We start from the raw sequence: 17,846 nt of genomic DNA on the forward strand, positions 1-17,846 counted from the left end.
ATTCTCGTATACATACATATTTTTTATAACAATATATGTGCACATATGTGTGTGACAGTTTATTTATTTACTTCATTCTATCAAATTCACTTAGAGCCTTGCAAACCTATTTACATTTATTTTCGAAACACCAATATTTAAGACACATACAATTTCTGTTTTATTTATAAGTTATCTATATTGTACGTAGTTTCAACTGAAGTAAAATTACATAAACTGTTTATATTATCTTTGTTATACTTTGCTTACATTACTTTTAATGTGAAGTATGCATACTTAGGCTTGGTGTCACGTTAACTCGTCCTTGACATTTCGAAGGAAATATAGTTTTGAAATTTACCCTACAAATACTGATAAAATTGATCAACTATAGTTTTCGTCAAGTATTCACAATGACACCTTTTGTTTAATATCCAATCTTCAAAAAGCAGATAATTCATTTCTATAAGATTACTTGTCACAAATATATATATATATTTTGTATATATATATACAAAAAAAAAATGTTAAAACTACTTGTATTCTCTGACAAATTTGAAAAGGCACATTTGAGAGTATCACCTTTTTGCAACAATTTTTTGCAAACAATAATAATAATAATGCTGTATATTTATACAAACATACAAATTTTCCTCTATTTTCAATTTATGAAATTGATTAATGTGACTTTCGGATGACTCGTACAATAAATGATGACAAGCACGGAAAAGAAAAAAAGTATCGTAAAATATAATTAAATATTTTAAAGGAAAAAAATTTCGAAAGGAAAAATTTGAAAGCGGAAAAGGAGGGCGCGCGCATCATGGCGCGTCGCCCTTACAACTTCCGGTGAAGCCACGTGATCTAGCTAACGGTCGCTGTTGCCCCGAGGCGTCATGGAAAATTCCTATTGCCGAGCAACAACCCTCTCCCCTTCCCTATGTACATACCCCCTGCTCTCCCCCACCCTTTCACAGTCCCCACTATGTCGTTGTCAGGTACTTATGTACATCCCCCACTCTTTTGCAAAATTCTCTTCCCCCACCACCTGCCCAATGGTACCGGATGTGCGGCAACGTCGCAACCGTTAAGTACATAAGGACGAATGGGAGGGGGACGAAGGGGGGTATGAGAAAGAACTGGCAACGTGTACCACATTCAAATCTGGACGGAACCCGGTCGGCCTCTCGGTTCACCTCCGCACAAAACAGCAGAAAACGCGGGCCGCGAGAGAATTGCGTGTATAACGAACGAGGCAACCGACTAAACTGTTTAAGCTTCTTCTCGTTTTCCTTCCTCGTGCTTATCGGTCGTGTCTCTATGTCTATCTCTCCTCCATTGTCAAGTACAACAACCACAAAATAGATTCGCAACTCACAGAGGCGCATTTCGCGGCGCCCTCGTGCGACGACCCATTCGCTTTCCCCGCTGTAACTGTGGTATATTATATTTCGCGCGCGCGTACACACAGTTTCATGTAAATGTCACGGGAACGTAAGGGTAGCGTATCCGTGTGGCGGAAGTGTTATTTTGTTCTGTGGAATTATGTGCATGGACATTCAGGTTAACGAGAAGAAGGAGAAGATGAACGACAGGAGCATCGACGAAGACGTACAAATCGTCGAAGCCCGAATCAACAGAGGTAAGCTTTGAGGTTATGGGTGGCGGCGGTGGTCGCGGTGGCGGCGACAACAGACTCGCGCGTATCGTTTCCCCCTCTCTTTCTCCCAGTATTCCCCGTCTCTTTTTCTCTTCCTATCCATCTGTATTCCTCTCTCGTTTAAATTCTCATCTTCTATCCTTCTTTACCTTTCTTGGTACTCCTGTGTACTCCTCGCTTGATTTTCTACCACATCCAATCTCAGTACCCTCTCGCTCTGTTATACGGGTTGTACCAGCGCCCAGTGCCTAGAAGGTACACGTCGTGTTTTCTGTTTTCTATGAGCTGCGCCTCGTGCAGACCCGGCGAAACGTGGTTCCCCGATGCGACTACCTGTCAACATCTGCATCTCACGTGTTGACAATATACCGTTGCAACAACGACACATTGAATCTAAATACACGTCTTGTTCTCTTAAAATCTGACGTATACTTTTTACCTTCTATTGCATTCCTTTTCTTGTTCCATACAACGCAACGATTGAAACTATTTTATTTTTCTTTCTCTTTTAAAGATTTTTCTTCGGTCATTTTAAAACGCTATATATACCATAGTTACCCTGTTTGGGCATATATAAATTCACGGTTATATAAAACATCTAATGTCTATTAACTTCAATATAATACTAAGGTTCGTTTACGTGCACGTGGATACATGTTTGTTGTGAATTGACTTTTAAAACACATATCAGCGTAATCCTAATTGAGTTTGAATATCAGCATGCATTATCGTATTTGAATGACATACATACAGACATCGATTGCAGATGCTGGGAAAGAACTCATTAAGATTGTTTATGTTTACCGATTATTGTATTTACGCTATGTGTTTGTACATATAAAAGTAAAGAATACACATAGGAAACATTATTGGTGACATATGCACGGTGCTCGGTGTTTTCAAAAATATGTCTATATCCTGTTAAATATACACACATTGTATTGATTATTACTATTTAATATTTACACGAACGATAAATCGTTAATAACAAGACTTATTTGCAATACGTTTCGATGTATGACCAATAAAAGGATGTTAATTCACATTTCATTTTATCCGCGTGTGCTTGCAGAAGATGACGTCACGGTTTATTTAAAGTAAACGGTAAGATGATCCTGGCAATATCGTAGATATTTTTTTGGGAAGAAAGTGTGTAATGAATACTTAAATTACAGAACCGTATAACTTCCATAAACAAAAAATATTACGAGAAGCTTAAAGCATGTCGTCTTTTATTAAAAACTTTTTTATATTAATGAAAGATTATATGTAGGTATATTCTTTTATGAAAATTTAATTACGGTCAGATAATAACAAGTTACATTTATTCATAGATAGCTTATTTTTTGAGCTTTGTGTGCATCGCGAATAAATTAAGGTTAGGATAAGAAAATAACATACTATTATATTGTATGACATACATTATGTAGATGGTTATTTTATTATATAAAAATAATATATAAGCTGTTTTGTATCAGTACAATGAAAAAGTAAGTTTAGTCATTCATTATTGAAAACGCTCGTAAGAATTTTTGCTTTCTGTTTTACAACTATTTTCCTATAAGTAACTATAATCTTTTTAATGATTTATGGTTAGGTTTACCTTGCCATAATATTACATATAAATATAACATAATGTATATTACTACCGGTATCGATGTGTAATTCCGTTATTATTAAGTAAAGAAATAACTGAAATAAAAAGATGGAAAAGCAAAGAAAATTAATCAACCGTAAATAAAAAAGATGTGGAAATTGTCTTTGAGATTATTATAGATTATGTCCTTTTTATATGTGAAGTATTCCAAAAGTTTTTTGGCGCCACAAAGCGTGATGAAAAATAAACATTGTTGATGTCAGTTATTAGTTGCAGGATAGATCTATCTATCAGTAAAAACATTTTTTCAATAATGCTTTTTTATTAGCTTTTGTAAATGATACATATAAACTTCCATTTACCCTCTTGCAATTGAACTAAATTTTACAAATTATCAATATTAATAAATGTCCTTGCATAATAGTAACAAGTTTTACAATTAAATTAAAAAAGTCGCGTTATATGATTATCCTGTTTAATAAAAAATTATGAAATCGTAAAGGAGACGTTTATAACCAACAACATATGAATTCACTACTATCATTAGTTCGTAAATTATTATGCAAGAGGCCCCGGGATTTTGTTCTTTCAAAGTAATGTCGTTTATCTTTATTCCGTAATTTTGAGTACTTCAGCAAAATATATTTTTTAATAAAAGTTTAATATATATATATTCTGAGTAATGGAATAATCAAATTTTTAAAATGCAAAAAGCACTATTATATATTACAGTGAAAACAAATAATAATTTATTTAAAGTTACGATTTATTTAGGTCTAGTGAAGTTAGTAATAGTTTAATATGGAATAAGATTATTAAGAATTTTCTTTATTATAATTGATAAAATTATAGATGATAAAACGCATATACATATTACATACTCTAGTGTCCGTTCTAGTTGATTTACATTTGTGCGCCTCGTGTAACATGGAGCTGATCTCACTCCTCCGACCGTCCGCCCGTTTGCTTCGCCGGCACATATATGCAAAGGCAGCTATATACACTGTACATACGAGAGCGAGAGCTGGGAGGGAAATATGTGCAGACGCAGTATATAATGTATCCGCCTCTATGTACTACATAAGAGCTAAAGAATGATGTAACAAAGAGGCAGTTTCACGAAGTTTGCCGAGCATTCCCGAAGCGGCGCGGCTTCGTGCAAGTCGCATGCGTGCTTGTGTACCATGAAAACGCACACCACGATGCTTGTCAGCTGCTGCAAGTGCACGCCGCCATATGCAATTCTACTGAGTTGCGCAAAAAATTACATTTAGAAAAATGATGCAACATATTTAGATGGTCCTCTTTCATTATTGTGAATATGTCGAATATTCGTTCTCCCCACTCTTCGAATCATCCTTGTTTTCCTCGTCACAGAACACTAAGGCGATGGTAACCTCGTCCCATACGTCTTATCAAGATTAAGGCTATCATATTTAATTGTGTCTCTTCTGTACTATATTTCATAGCGTTATGTAATGTTTGCTCTTTTGATTTCATAATTGAACAAAATGAATGATATACGTTGCTATTAGGAAGAAGAAGGAAATTGTAAGAGAAAGATGGTGAACGTTAGAAAGAAAGAAGGACAATGCAGTTATGGCAAAGAGAATGGATAGATCGGTACAGGGTATATCCTGTTCAACGCCATATTGTTCTTCAGTAATCTCTTCCCCCTCCATTTCCACTGCCTCCCCTCCCCGCGAACTGTGCCTTCACTTGGCATAGCAACAGCAGCAATAGAGGGCTGCTATAAATAGATTGTTATGACCTTCCAGTGTTGCCAAAACGACTGGCCCAGCGTATGCCATAGAAGAAATCGGGCCAATCAAGGCCGCGACGGCCATTTTGTAATGGCAACGTTGCACGGTAATATAGATTAACATCTTTGTTATTCCTGTTATATATATAATTATTTATAGAAAAACGCAATCGAAATAAAAGAGTAACAAACATATAAATATTTTAATTACAACGTATATAGTTATGATTTTTTAAATATTCTTTATTTTAGTTTTAGTTGCTTAATCTATGCACGAAAGCTAACGATTTTTTATTTTGTATCTCAATAAAGACGTATCTTTATTCGTAAATATGCTCATACGATGCTGATAAATACAACTTTGTACATCTTTTTGTTTTTATATGTTTCTTTAAGTATCGATCAAGCGACGTTGCTTTTCCCCGCATACATCTATGTATTAGTATGTACGACTGAAAAGTGAAAAAAGGGAGACCGAGTGGGCGTGCCTGCAGCGAGAACCGGCAACGTTGCAGCCGTAAATCATGATTAAAATAATAAGTATAATACATATGTAGTACATAGGAGGCTGTCGAGTATATGTATGTAAGGCTGCGCAGAGGCACAAACAGCGACGTATGTCTGGCAACGTTCTGCGCAGCTTCAGTTCCCCCACCTTTGTTATTTAACCCCCACCATCACGCAGAATCTCACGGGTAAGTTCCAGGAATGACGGTGGGGGTGAAACGCGGGCGTTAGAGGAGGGAAGGGCACCTGAAACCACGACTATATACCGCCGCGTGCGTTTACCAATCTTGGCACTTTGCCTGAAAGAGCATATCGACCGTGCAACGTTGTCACATCGTCTGCGCGATCTTACGCGCTGGCCCTGGCCACTCTTTGAGCGGTATGTACCTAGCTGCTGCAGCCGATCCCTGACACACGATGCGAAATCCGATTGAGGATATGGTTCACCTATTTATAAGATTCAGTGACGTATCTAGTATAAAATTTCATAATTTCCTGAATCTCTTGAAATAAGTGAAGTGAGAAGTACGACCAAGTGATAATGATATTACACTGAAGATTAAAAGCAGTTGAAAATTGCAGTTGATCACGATTTCGATGATTTCTGAGAGTTGTGCAGAAAAGAATTTTGAATTAATGAAATATATATGGATTTATAGATAAAATTTAATTAAATACCACGTGATATTGCTATGGTTGTAATGAAAATAAGAAGTTTGAATGACCTATTCGTTCGTAAACATCTAAGAAATCCAATTTTGCTGTATGTATATTCCATTATTACCGTTGTGCAGTTTTACATATTAATAATACATATTTGTTATATGTATTATCGCCGAAATTTAATTAAAATCTCAATTTATAAAACGCGATAATATAGAGGGAACAATAAATATTTCTTAGTTGGAAGTATGAGTGATGAATGTAACACGTGACAAGCATGCGTATTAACATAGCGTATAAAGATTTTTTAATTTTATTTTCCAATTTCCGGTATTTAAATACTTATTTACTACGAAATTTGAAAACTGAGATGATCTTACGCATTTTATTTATGCTTTTTATTTATTTATATCACAAAATTATACCTTATGTGTAAATTGTATAATCACGATTTAAAAAATCGTAAATACTGGAATAATTTCTACCGCCTTCGAAATTTTATTGTCTTTGGGAGAGAATGTTAAGTACATCCTTCACTTGTCACTGATCGGCTTCGACTAAAGACTGCTGCCAGGCAACGGTCTTATATAGCTCTCGTATCGAACACCAAAGTATAGTAATTAGTATAAACAGAACCTACCTTCTATCTTATAAAGCATTCATTTCATGTAAGTTAATGGACATTTCTTCGTAGCGAATGAATTATTATTAGAATTAATTTAAGGATTTTGTTGCAATATTATTCAATTTTAAGTTATTTATATTTACCGTTATGTTTATTTAAATTATCGGCGCATGCGCAACATGTATGTATTTTATGTATGGAAATAAAATTCAACATAATTAATAATATTGAATGCGACGGATAGATGGCGACAGTTATTGGAAAGACTACCGATCCCCTTTTACCCAGAGCAATAGAAATCTTTGTATACTGTACACAATTTTAATTCAAATTGTCAATTAATTAAATACAAAATATAGACAAATTACATTATAATAGGTTAATATTCTGAATTGTGTTTTTTTTTAAGAACTTTTTTAAAGAAATCATTGTCATTTGTTTTTCAAGTAATACATATACTTTCAAGTATGTTGTGTATATATTTTTTCAAGTAATGTACATATACAACTCAGTGTTTTATCGAATACTCGATAAAATTCATTGTATTTTGTACTTCCACATTTCGCGCACTAAGATACAATGCAGATTTACGAAGTTGTCGTTTAAAAATACCGCAATGATATAAAATTGGGGTATCTGAAAGAATTATCGATGGACATTAGGGAGTGCAACAGTAACGTCAGATTCCTAAAAATGGAAAGTTAAAGCCAACGGGTGGTGATACGTCGCGGAGGACGATACTGGCACATACCTAACGGAGTACAGTCAGCGCGGAAAACTAAGCGTGCCTCTCTAGTCCGTAAGGATTGGCGGTCGGCTAGACCGCGGAATGCCTAGTGTCCCGTGCAACTGCAGGCAGACAGCTCGATGCTACGGCATGGCCTACTGGGCGGCCTGAAATCACAGTTTTACAGAGGCGAAGTCCGCGTAAAATGGCGCTATCCTCGATTGAGAGCTCCTTAATCAACGGCAGAGCTTCGCCGGGGTCCAGAGGTACGCCCGTGTTACGAACAGCATGTACATAGTCAGTGTGAACGATACCACCGTCTACGTACGTTTATCTACCCTCAAAATGTATCCCTCGAGAGTCGAGTCGGAAACTCTTTCGCGCCACCTGCTATAATAATTGCAATCGACAGAGGCAAAGTGAAAACGTCGTCGAGGGAAAGCGTGAAAACTTCGAAGCCGAGAGAGTCGAAACAGAGGAGGAGGATAGAACTTTTCCTCTGTCTGAGCCTGTTTCTCGTCTCGTCGTGTAACATGGTCGTGTGTCGTCCCATCGACAGTGCACATCAGTAGACGCACCGCGTATAACCTCTTCGCTGGTTTACAACTCATCCAACCGATATGTGATTTCGACTCGGCTAGAAAGCATCGTTGATCGTCAAGGATGAGGAACGATATTACAGACATGCATACGGTGAACGCTGATAGCAGCACGGACGCCATATGGCTCGAGAAAAGGAGTCCGTTGCAGACGGCACCCGATCAAGTGTCACTCAGTACGTTTTCAAATGCGTCTTTCCATCATTAACGAAAGATGCGTTGTGTCTTTGTAAATCCTAGTGTGCTGAATTTTTCTCGTATCTTAATGTACACGTGCGCGTACTCTTGATTAGCCCCATGTTTTCGTTTGATAATCGATGTCGGTTGAAAAGAGCGCGAGAGTATTTTTTCCATCGATTTCAAAGAAAAGAAACGTTTTAATTTTTTACAGAAGGTAATTTATGGTTGTTTTATTTAAATGTCGATGTAAATGACAGGGTATTCAAATCGATTAAACAATGAATAATCAATTCACACATGTCACGTGTACAGTGTACAGTGTTTTGAAGTGCCTGACGTTTTACAAAACTGCGAGTGCGCAACTACAGTTTCGAATTTGTGAATTCTCGGAAAATATGGTTTCTAATCCGACATTAGACAATTTTGCAGTCCTGTGTACATTACAAATCTTAGATATGTGCATATATCACGCAAATTGCCGGTACCAATCTTGTGCTGTGTTATTATATTCATCTTTTGCAATTTAGTTGAATTGTAATGTTTAATTGAAAATGAACTATTACGAAAATGTTTCTATACTTATTTTCTTTGTCTATGTTCTGTATGAAAAGAAAAACAATTAAAATTTGTATAAGAAAAATGAATAGTTGTCATTCGTATTCATAAACTTAAATTAAATATCGATGATTACAGTGCAAAAATAACTTCGATTGGATAGTGCGTGTCTTGCGCGTAGGTCTTGAACACGTGTATGCTTTCGTACAAATTAACAGCGTCAAATTTCGTATAATACGAAATATGTCTTTATGTAGAAACGAACCTTATAAATCTTGTTTAAGATGGATAAAATTGACAATTTAGTGGGTTATTATTTTTGTGGGAGTTCGTTCCGCGGAATAATCGTTTGAATTCATAATTGCTTGAATTCATTACTGATCATATATTGTAATCGTTAGTGGCATACGATAAATGTATTTTCCCGCGCTCTTCTCCATCGATCGTCGTCTGTAATTTTTATACACAATCATCTAAAACGATAAAAAATAATTAATTTTTTCATTATTTTGATTTCTACAGATTTTGTTAATATCTTTTGATTTTGTTGAGAAATAAATAGAATTCATAATGGTTATTTATTGTTATTTAATTCACTAAAACTTGATAATATACTGACATTATGTATTTCAGTTATGGTCTAGTATTTATAACGAATATAAGTTATTGTAATAGTTAGGTGGGCTTTGTTATTGTAATAGTTAAGTGGGCTTTGTTATTGTAAATAATGTGTTAAAGAAAAGAATTATGCATATAAGATTAAAATATAATTTTAATTAATTCTCGATTGGTATTGTTTAGTAATTTGGATTAAGTTGTTTAATTTTAAAGTATTTTATTTTAGTTTGTATTCCACAAGCATTTTTCGTGGTGAAAATTATTAATAAATGTAGAATACACATTCAAATTAAATGTCGGGATTAAGTAATCTAACTTAGACTACTATGGTTACCTATGGGTACCACTTAAGCGTTAAATAACAAACCATTTAAGCCATAAAATAATTTTATCTAGAGTTCAATATTCTATTTTGTAATTATCAAAAATAATAAGAGTATATTATATATTTTCCAGCTTTTGATAAAGTCGTAGTTAAGCAAGAACATCCCGATGAGGCGGAGATCCGAGAACTGGCTGCCAAAATGGTGGAAGCAAACAAGGCGAAAATGGTCACAGGAGTACCAGGGGCACCACCACAACAAAGGCCCCCACAATGTCTCCTTCCACAATCAAATCTTCCTGGTATCCTGGGATACTTGAACAAACGACCAGCGGATTCGTCAACTGCCGTATCAACGAAACCTCCTACGACGGAAGGCAAAGTACCGCCTGATGATGAAAGCCAAAGAGGCCGATTCGGATGGACCAGTTTCGACGATTGTCACATACCTTATATATTTCGCTCTGGCGAAAAGTATTGTGCTGTACGAATTTTAGAATCTAAGTTGCTGAACAAGTACCTGAGTTACCTGCACTCGGATATCTACAGTTGTACGTGTATAAGGAGTTACTATATAACGGAAGCGGAGAGTAAGTTGTTCACCGACATAAACGTGAAACACTGCGAGAATCAGTTTGGAAGAGATCCATTCACGTGTAAAGACTTAGTGGTTCGACTTTCGGACGCAAAGGAGTTTTATACGTTTTTGGACGTGTGTTACACGAAATTAACGGCCGGGACGAATCCAAACGTGTCAAATGGGCAAAAGGCTGATAAATGTGGATTCATTCGGATAAATAAGGAATCCGTTGTTCCTTACACGGTGAAGGACGGCCTTCAATACGTCCCTCTCTTTTACTTCGAGGGCGAGACCGAGAATCTCAAGTTGAAAGCGGAAAAGCTCGAGGGTTGGGACTTATCGTATTTAAAGTTTTGTTGCAAAGTACAGGGTATTCGTAACGAATTGTTCGCCAGTGAAACATGTTCAGTGATTAGTTTGAATGACATTAAAAGTTATTTCCCGCCCGGCACGGGGTTCGAAGATTATTGGCCGACGAAAGTGATGGACTCTCAGTTGTTAGTGAATAGCAAAGGTGGTGGTAGCGGTGGCGGCTGGACCAAACAACCCACACCGCCAGCGACCAAACCAGTTCCCGTGCAAAATAGTGCGAATAAAGCGACTGTTAACGCACGTGCTGCCCCTATGCATAACATGCTACCACGTGGATCTGTCGCAAACACATCGCAAGTGCAGCAACGAGTCAGCCAACCTAGACCCGTTGCGACCACCCATCCAGCACATTCTTCGCCAACAGCACTACCTTCAGGCAGGTCGAATATCGTCACACAGCCGATGTTGAACACAGTGCAAAGTGTTAATGGCTGGACAGGCCTCGTCGGTGGTCAACCCACCTTTCAAACGGCGGCGCTTGTTTCTCAACCTAGTTCTATTGTACGAATGCCTTCGTCCCTAAGCATGCACAATGTAAGTCGCTCTCTACAATATTTCCGCTTTTATATAATTCAAGTGTTCAGTTGTTTAAAAATACATTCATAATATTATACATTTTTGTTGTAATATTATTAAAATTTTATTAAAGTTAGAATATGTAAGAATATTTTTTAAATACATCATTATAATTAGCTATTTTTTCTAGTTCTTTTTGAAATTTCTATTCCTTCTATTTCTTTTCTATTTCTTTTTGAAAAAGTTGAAAACCCAGTAAGGGTCAATGTTGCGTTAGTATAATATATATATAGTATATATATTATATATATGTCGGAGAAAGTTTTGAAGTATGGGCGTCTGATGAACCTTCACTCGAATTGACCATCGTGGTTATGTATTCTCGCAGATCGTTATTAGTTCCGAACTGATGATTACAAGAGGTTACAGGTAACTAATTCCCCGTACAAATGGAACTGCCCTTATATAGTCTTCTCCCCACCTCTCGAGTCAATCTTTGTTTTTAAGGAGACCTGCATAATTATTTCATACCTCTGTTGTTACATGTCCGTCCCGTGACCGCGGCTACGTTCGGTGACTTATTATATTACCTCGAGCCCAAGCCCATCGTCATAAACCCTGAGTACACATAATCGGATTAGCGTCTTACAATTATTTCCTATTTTTATTGCTTAAGGGTAGCTACAATAAAAGTCCGGGCTAGGGTATTGGAGATTTTCCTAATCACTCCAAAAGAAAGGCCCCGATGTCCTTTCATCTCCGACATATATATATAAAATTATATTTTAACAAACAAAGACAAATTGAAATAATATACTAATGAGTTTTTCATTAATAATAGTTCAAGATTTTTTATTATAGCAAATATCTACAGCACCAAAAAATTATTCACAACAATCTAGTAGGAGTAGAGGGGGTGGAGGTAGTGCAGCAGCTCAGTACCCTGGAGTTTATCCAGTTACAACTATGCAGAATGTTGTTCAGGCCCAACCACCCCCTCTTGTCAGAGCAACAGTTCACTCCAATCAACCTAATCTTGGGTAAGCAATAAAAAGTTTTCTTAAAAGTCTTCTTTATTCTTCTTTGTTTCTTAATATACGATATCTATGTATATGTTTTTTAAAATGAAGCTTTAGAATATTCAGAGCAACTTTTCATTTTTAATATTAAGCATTCTCTCTTCTTACACAGCATTATCAATATTTTATGCTTGCTTCCAATTTAGTGATTGAAAACAGTAAATTATATATTAGATGTGAGTTTTTATTGTTAAAAAGCATGTTATGGAATATTTTGCTCAAATCTATTTAAATAACAAATCATACACATATGTTAAATATCGTTTACCATTTGACAATTAATTACAATTTATCTTTCTTCTTGATGTGTTGCTCAAATTCAAGGTGAAATTAATCGTTAATTCAATACAACTTCATTCATATAGTAGTTACATTAGTGTAAAAATGTTTATTATATTTATTACTCACACTGTATATAGTTTATCAATGCATATTAAAAGTTCATAATAGCTTTATTTGAAAAGTGATCTTAATATGATGTATACTAGAATAAAATGAGCATGCAGTGTCGAATTTTAGGGAACCACTTATTTATTTGAAGTATATAATTATACTATTTGCAAAAATGTTATTATTTATTATCTGGAAAACCTGCACTATAGCTTTTTGCATTTGTACATACAACGTATGATTTTTTTGTATAGTTATCCAACCTATGGGAAGGATGACTGGTGAGTCCCTGTAAAATGTACTATAGTCATGATTACTACACAAAAGTAAGATAGCATGCACAAGAACATTATAATTAACAAATTTTTGATTTATATAAATCTGCAATAACTATATATTGCCTGTGTTGCCTCTTCAAACAGTACTTACATTCTTTCTAATGTTTTTATTTCTTTTATTTACTATACACATATATCTACTTTATATTTTCCTAGATATACTTTTATTTTCGTTTTTTTGTAAATCATATTATTATCAAACTTTTTTCATAGAAATGCTATTAAATGAGATATTGATATATGTGAAAAATGTGAATAATTTGTATTTATTATTATTATTATTATTATTATTATTATTATTATTATTATTATTTATATACGTATATGACTGATTTCTATATTTTCTTTGTTTATTATTTTAAATAATGAACTATGTTAATTTTTTATTTTAGTTATTTATTTGTTGTTTAAAATATTAGTTAATGAAATATTGAAATTTATATAATACATAAAATACTCTTGATGCTATTATACATTTAAGTATAAATATAGTAAATCAATATATACATTTTGTAGGGAATCTGATTACAATGATTAATATCTCATGTACATATTTCTCTATTTATATTCTTTTGAACTAGTATACACTTTTAAGTTTCCCAAACTATTCAACAATGTGTAGATTTTCTGTACAATATTGTATCTTACATAAACATTTTGTAACTTTATTAAGTACTGTAGTTGGTGTAAATTACATAATTATAGTTGATCATATATATTTTCTAATTTGTATGTTCCTTAAGATTTATCATAGAATGTTTCCATTTTAGGGTTACATCAACATATACTACGCCTACTTTAGGTGTACCAAATGCTGTTACAGCAAGTACATACCCTCAAATGCTAGGTTTAAGCGAACAAGTACAAGCTCTGATGCCGTCACCTACTCAGGTATCTACGCTATTACACTCACAAAGGCATACACCATCCGTACATAACACATCTCATGCGAAATATCCACCACCATTAATACCAGTTAATGGTAGTAATAATAGTTCCAGGTATGACATTATCTACTTTATTATATTATCATATTATTATATTTATATTTTTAATAGGAACTGAACTACTTTAAAGGGAATAAATAAATATTTTATTATTGTATTGAAGTATTTATTTCTAGGGATTCAAGAGGCAGAAAGCCATTGATCCCAATATCAGAAACACATATATCAACCTGTCAAGTTCAACCTTATCAAATTCAGAAAGCGCTTGTAGAAGACAAAATGGTACCTTGTATTAATTTCAAGCCATATATATATTCTGAATTACTGATGACGCTTCCTGACTTCGTCGCTCAGTATTTTCCTATCTGTGACATTAATAGCTGTCGGCAAGTCCTAACAGATGTCTTGCATATAGACTTATATCAAGGAAATAGGTAAAAAAGTACTATTTTTTGCATATGTCTGTACACAATGCTCTTAACTTTGTCAATAGTAAGAATTTTGCAAGTATATCCCTTTTTATTTACCTTAAAATATTGTATAGGAATGTACATTTATTTCACATTATGACTGATGTAAATAACTTTTAATTTAAGATACTTTCTTTTAAAGGCTACAAATGAAAATGTTAATGGAAGCAGGGAAGTGTTCATCTTTAAACGAAGAACTACCATTAATACAAGTAAAAAGTATAATGAAATACATGCCTCAATTGAAATATATGTTTAATAGAGGTGGTGAGATGGTAATGCCTGCACCTGCACATTCTTCTGAGGAACACCCTGCCAAAAAACGTCAACGCACCAGCTAGGACTGGCTACAGCCTTACTGGCCTACTTATGATTACTATCATTCGGCATTTTAAAAAAAGCCGTTACCTTTACTCTAATGCAACAAATCAGCATTATTATATGCCCTGAAAAAACGTAAACCAGATTATTCCGTATTGACGTCATGTGCCAGAAAGAGTGCACGCAAATGAAGATTACCTTTTATAATACAAGGAATCTGTGACATACTGTGAGCTATTTCTTTCTCCAAAGTGTATCTATCGACGAAAGAATACTTGTAAATAAAACGGAGATGTATAAAACTAGTGTTGCACAGTTGGCAGTTTAGATATGCTTTTATATATTAAGATTATTAATACTTTTCTTTAAGATTTTTCGTTTACAACTAGAAGTTGTCGAACGAACAATATAAATACTGTGACTATCACACATACACACAAGACCATTCCTTTCTTCTTTGTTTGTCCTCATTTTATTTTTCTACCTCTACTATAAAGTATCTTACGTATAGTATTTCTTTATAAATAAAATGAAAGTTTTAACATTAATGTGATTCGGAGAAAGAAAGTGCCGCCATGCGATAACTCATTAACAGATGCGAAATACAAGAAGGAGGTTGTTTGAACTTGCTTATATTGCACGTTTAACGGATATCAAAAAGATTTGGCATTTGTATATTTAAAGAGACGGAGGTAATGCTTCTTCAAGTTCCTAGTTATTACTAATATGTATCCTGATAATTGCTGAAAAATAATTTAAAACTGTTACTAATTCACAACAATGGTTTAACATAAATTGTGACATAAGTTTAGTGAATCTTACTAGAGAAAAAGTATTCTAAGTTTTGAATCTTGGAAAACTCTATTTTCTAAAGTTCACTTATCAGAGACACCGTACACAGTGATGCAAATAATTTTGTTCAAGTATTGTCTGTGTAAATATCTAAGTCAATAAAAAGAAATGCAATTTAGAATATCATTAAAAATATGACACATATTAACAGTTGGTGAGATATCTACTACCAGTGTTTGTGAAGGCTTCATAACTATTTCAAATGTGAATACAATCATTTAAAGGATGTAATTGGCTTCTTTTATTTTTTATAAAATGAACAAAATAATTATTAATTATGTAGAAAGTTATGTAAAAAAAATACAAATTTATATTACGTAAAGCATAAATTGTCTTATTTTTTGTATTAGCAAATTTCATGATTATTATTTATTAAAACATATTTCATAAAGCGAACATAAATTATTAATATATATATATGTATATATATATTAATTAAATTAATTAAATACTATATATATATTAATAATTATATATATATAATATATTTTATATATGTATATGTATATAAAACATTTATTTATATGAAAACAAGTATCGCAGAAAAAACATTTAGAAAACTTACAAATTGTTAAACTTATAAAGCCACCTGAGATGGTCTTCCGCTTTAAAAATAATGTAGGCACGGAAGTAAAATTATTTGAAATAATTATGTAATATAATTTCCGTTTACGTGCATGTTTTTTAATTCGTTTAATTAAATGGAAGGTAACTAAGAAAAACGAATTTGGGTGTAAGTACGCTATTTCTGCTGATCCTGACTTTGAAAAAAAGAGGCTTAAATTAATATTATTGACTGATTAACTTTCACATTCGCTTTTACTATTACATGAAACAGAAAAAGCTATGTATATGCAAAGAAAGAAACATGTGTATATATATGTATATGTATGAAAATAATTCTAGTGATAAATTAATGTTGACCATTATGGATTTTCATATAATAAAAAAGGCTTAGGCATCCTGTTACGGTGGAAATGGTATATTTTGTTATTTATAAATTACACTTAGTCATATCACGACTTTAAAGATTCTATTGCCATTAAAAAGACTATGTACCACGGACTGGTGTCTACTCTTTTCTAATGTCAACGAAAAAGATGATAAAAAAAATAACCCAAGAAATTCATACACGAAAAGCATTCAGTGAAAAACGTCTGTACAATATGTAAAATAATATATTTATTATTTACGTTTTATAACATGTCGGGTCTTGATTTTTGTACTTTCGTAAAAAAAAACTTATTGTTAGAAACAGAGAAGGAAATACAATTGCAATTAGTATCATTTTAGCCCGTTTTAATTTTAAGCGCGTGCATCATGGCTACTTTATTTAATAAATTAAGTACAATATGAACAACGTTTCTTGTACTAATATGTTTGTGTTATATTGAGCGCTGTTATAAATAAATATTAATTATTTCTTATGTATGTATACAACTAAGCGAGAACAAAAATATTACTACAAAAAGATGTATGCCACTGAAGAGAATACGAATACAAACTGGTAAATAAATATCCAAGCTGGAAGAATTTCTTGAATTATTTTAATAATTGCTTCATGTTGTCCCATGAAGTACATAGAATGCAGTGTGCACTATATTCTGAAATTAAAAGGAAAAGAAGGAAGAAATTTGTGGGCCCAGTCGAAAAATTAGAACTCAATTATTTTTAGTATGTTAGATTAGAGCATTTATTTGTTAACATGTTAACATGCGTGTATTATACTTTATCACACTATCATCTGTACATATAGATCGTAAGAACTAGACATACTAGACATTTCAAATAAATTCATGATATAATTAACGAGTGTTGGTTGTTTTATGTTAAAGTTAAATACATTATACTGACTAAAAGGAAGATTTACATTTGAGTTAATCAGAAGTTGCATTGATCTACTCTATAAAATGAAAAACAGAAGAAGGTAACAAATACTATTTTTTAAACTTACTTTAGAATTTAGTATCGTTTATGTCATTTTCTTTGCAACGAATGAACTTACGGAAATAAATTATTTGTCTCTTGAAAATTGAATATGTTCATGTAATGAAATTGTGGAATTGATAAAAAGTGGAGTTGATCATTTTAACTTCTGATTTATTGATATTTATTGATATAATATAATCGGTAGAGTTTATTAATACAATATTTAAGCGTTTAAATCGAGATTAATTAGCAACCGAA

The 17,846-nt window shown here is 33.4% G+C and overlaps 1 protein-coding gene and 1 long non-coding RNA gene across 8 annotated transcripts; one reads left to right on the forward strand and one right to left on the reverse strand.

Moving 5' to 3' along the window:
• Window positions 1–3: 3 nt before the first annotated feature.
• On the forward strand, window positions 4–15,988 carry LOC122573050. Of its 7 annotated transcripts, none has more exons than XM_043738956.1 (7): window positions 4–1,621; window positions 9,929–11,280; window positions 12,124–12,302; window positions 12,986–13,012; window positions 13,840–14,070; window positions 14,193–14,450; window positions 14,629–15,988. In XM_043738956.1, exons 1-7 carry the CDS (start codon window positions 1,525–1,527, stop codon window positions 14,825–14,827), a joined length of 2,343 nt encoding a protein of 780 aa, XP_043594891.1. In that variant the 5' UTR covers window positions 4–1,524; the 3' UTR covers window positions 14,828–15,988. The 7 variants fall into 7 exon arrangements, with proteins under 7 accessions (XP_043594891.1, XP_043594893.1, XP_043594894.1 ...); XM_043738959.1 differs by lacking the exon at window positions 4–1,621 and adding an exon at window positions 7,654–7,786; XM_043738954.1 differs by lacking the exon at window positions 4–1,621 and adding an exon at window positions 8,157–8,295.
• LOC122573052 lies at window positions 1,628–7,646 on the reverse strand. Its single transcript, XR_006318647.1, has 3 exons — window positions 7,545–7,646; window positions 4,118–7,429; window positions 1,628–2,198 (listed from the first exon to the last, which is right to left on the reverse strand). It is a non-coding gene; the product is annotated as an uncharacterized LOC122573052 (long non-coding RNA).
• Window positions 15,989–17,846: the final 1,858 nt, after the last annotated feature.

The sequence above is a fragment of the Bombus pyrosoma genome, linkage group LG11, assembly GCF_014825855.1.
Source record: "Bombus pyrosoma isolate SC7728 linkage group LG11, ASM1482585v1, whole genome shotgun sequence".
Taxonomy (NCBI): Eukaryota; Metazoa; Arthropoda; class Insecta; order Hymenoptera; family Apidae; genus Bombus; species Bombus pyrosoma.

Bases quoted from the DNA above. Each gene is read 5' to 3' on its own strand.
- LOC122573050 (XM_043738954.1), top strand. From the start codon at position 8,184: ATGAGGAACGATATTACAGACATGCATACGGTGAACGCTGATAGCAGC. The intron at 12,303-12,985 runs GTAAGCAATAAA...TTTTTTGTATAG, and splicing joins TCCAATCAACCTAATCTTGG to TTATCCAACCTATGGGAAGG. The intron at 13,013-13,839 runs GTGAGTCCCTGT...TTTCCATTTTAG, and splicing joins ACCTATGGGAAGGATGACTG to GGTTACATCAACATATACTA.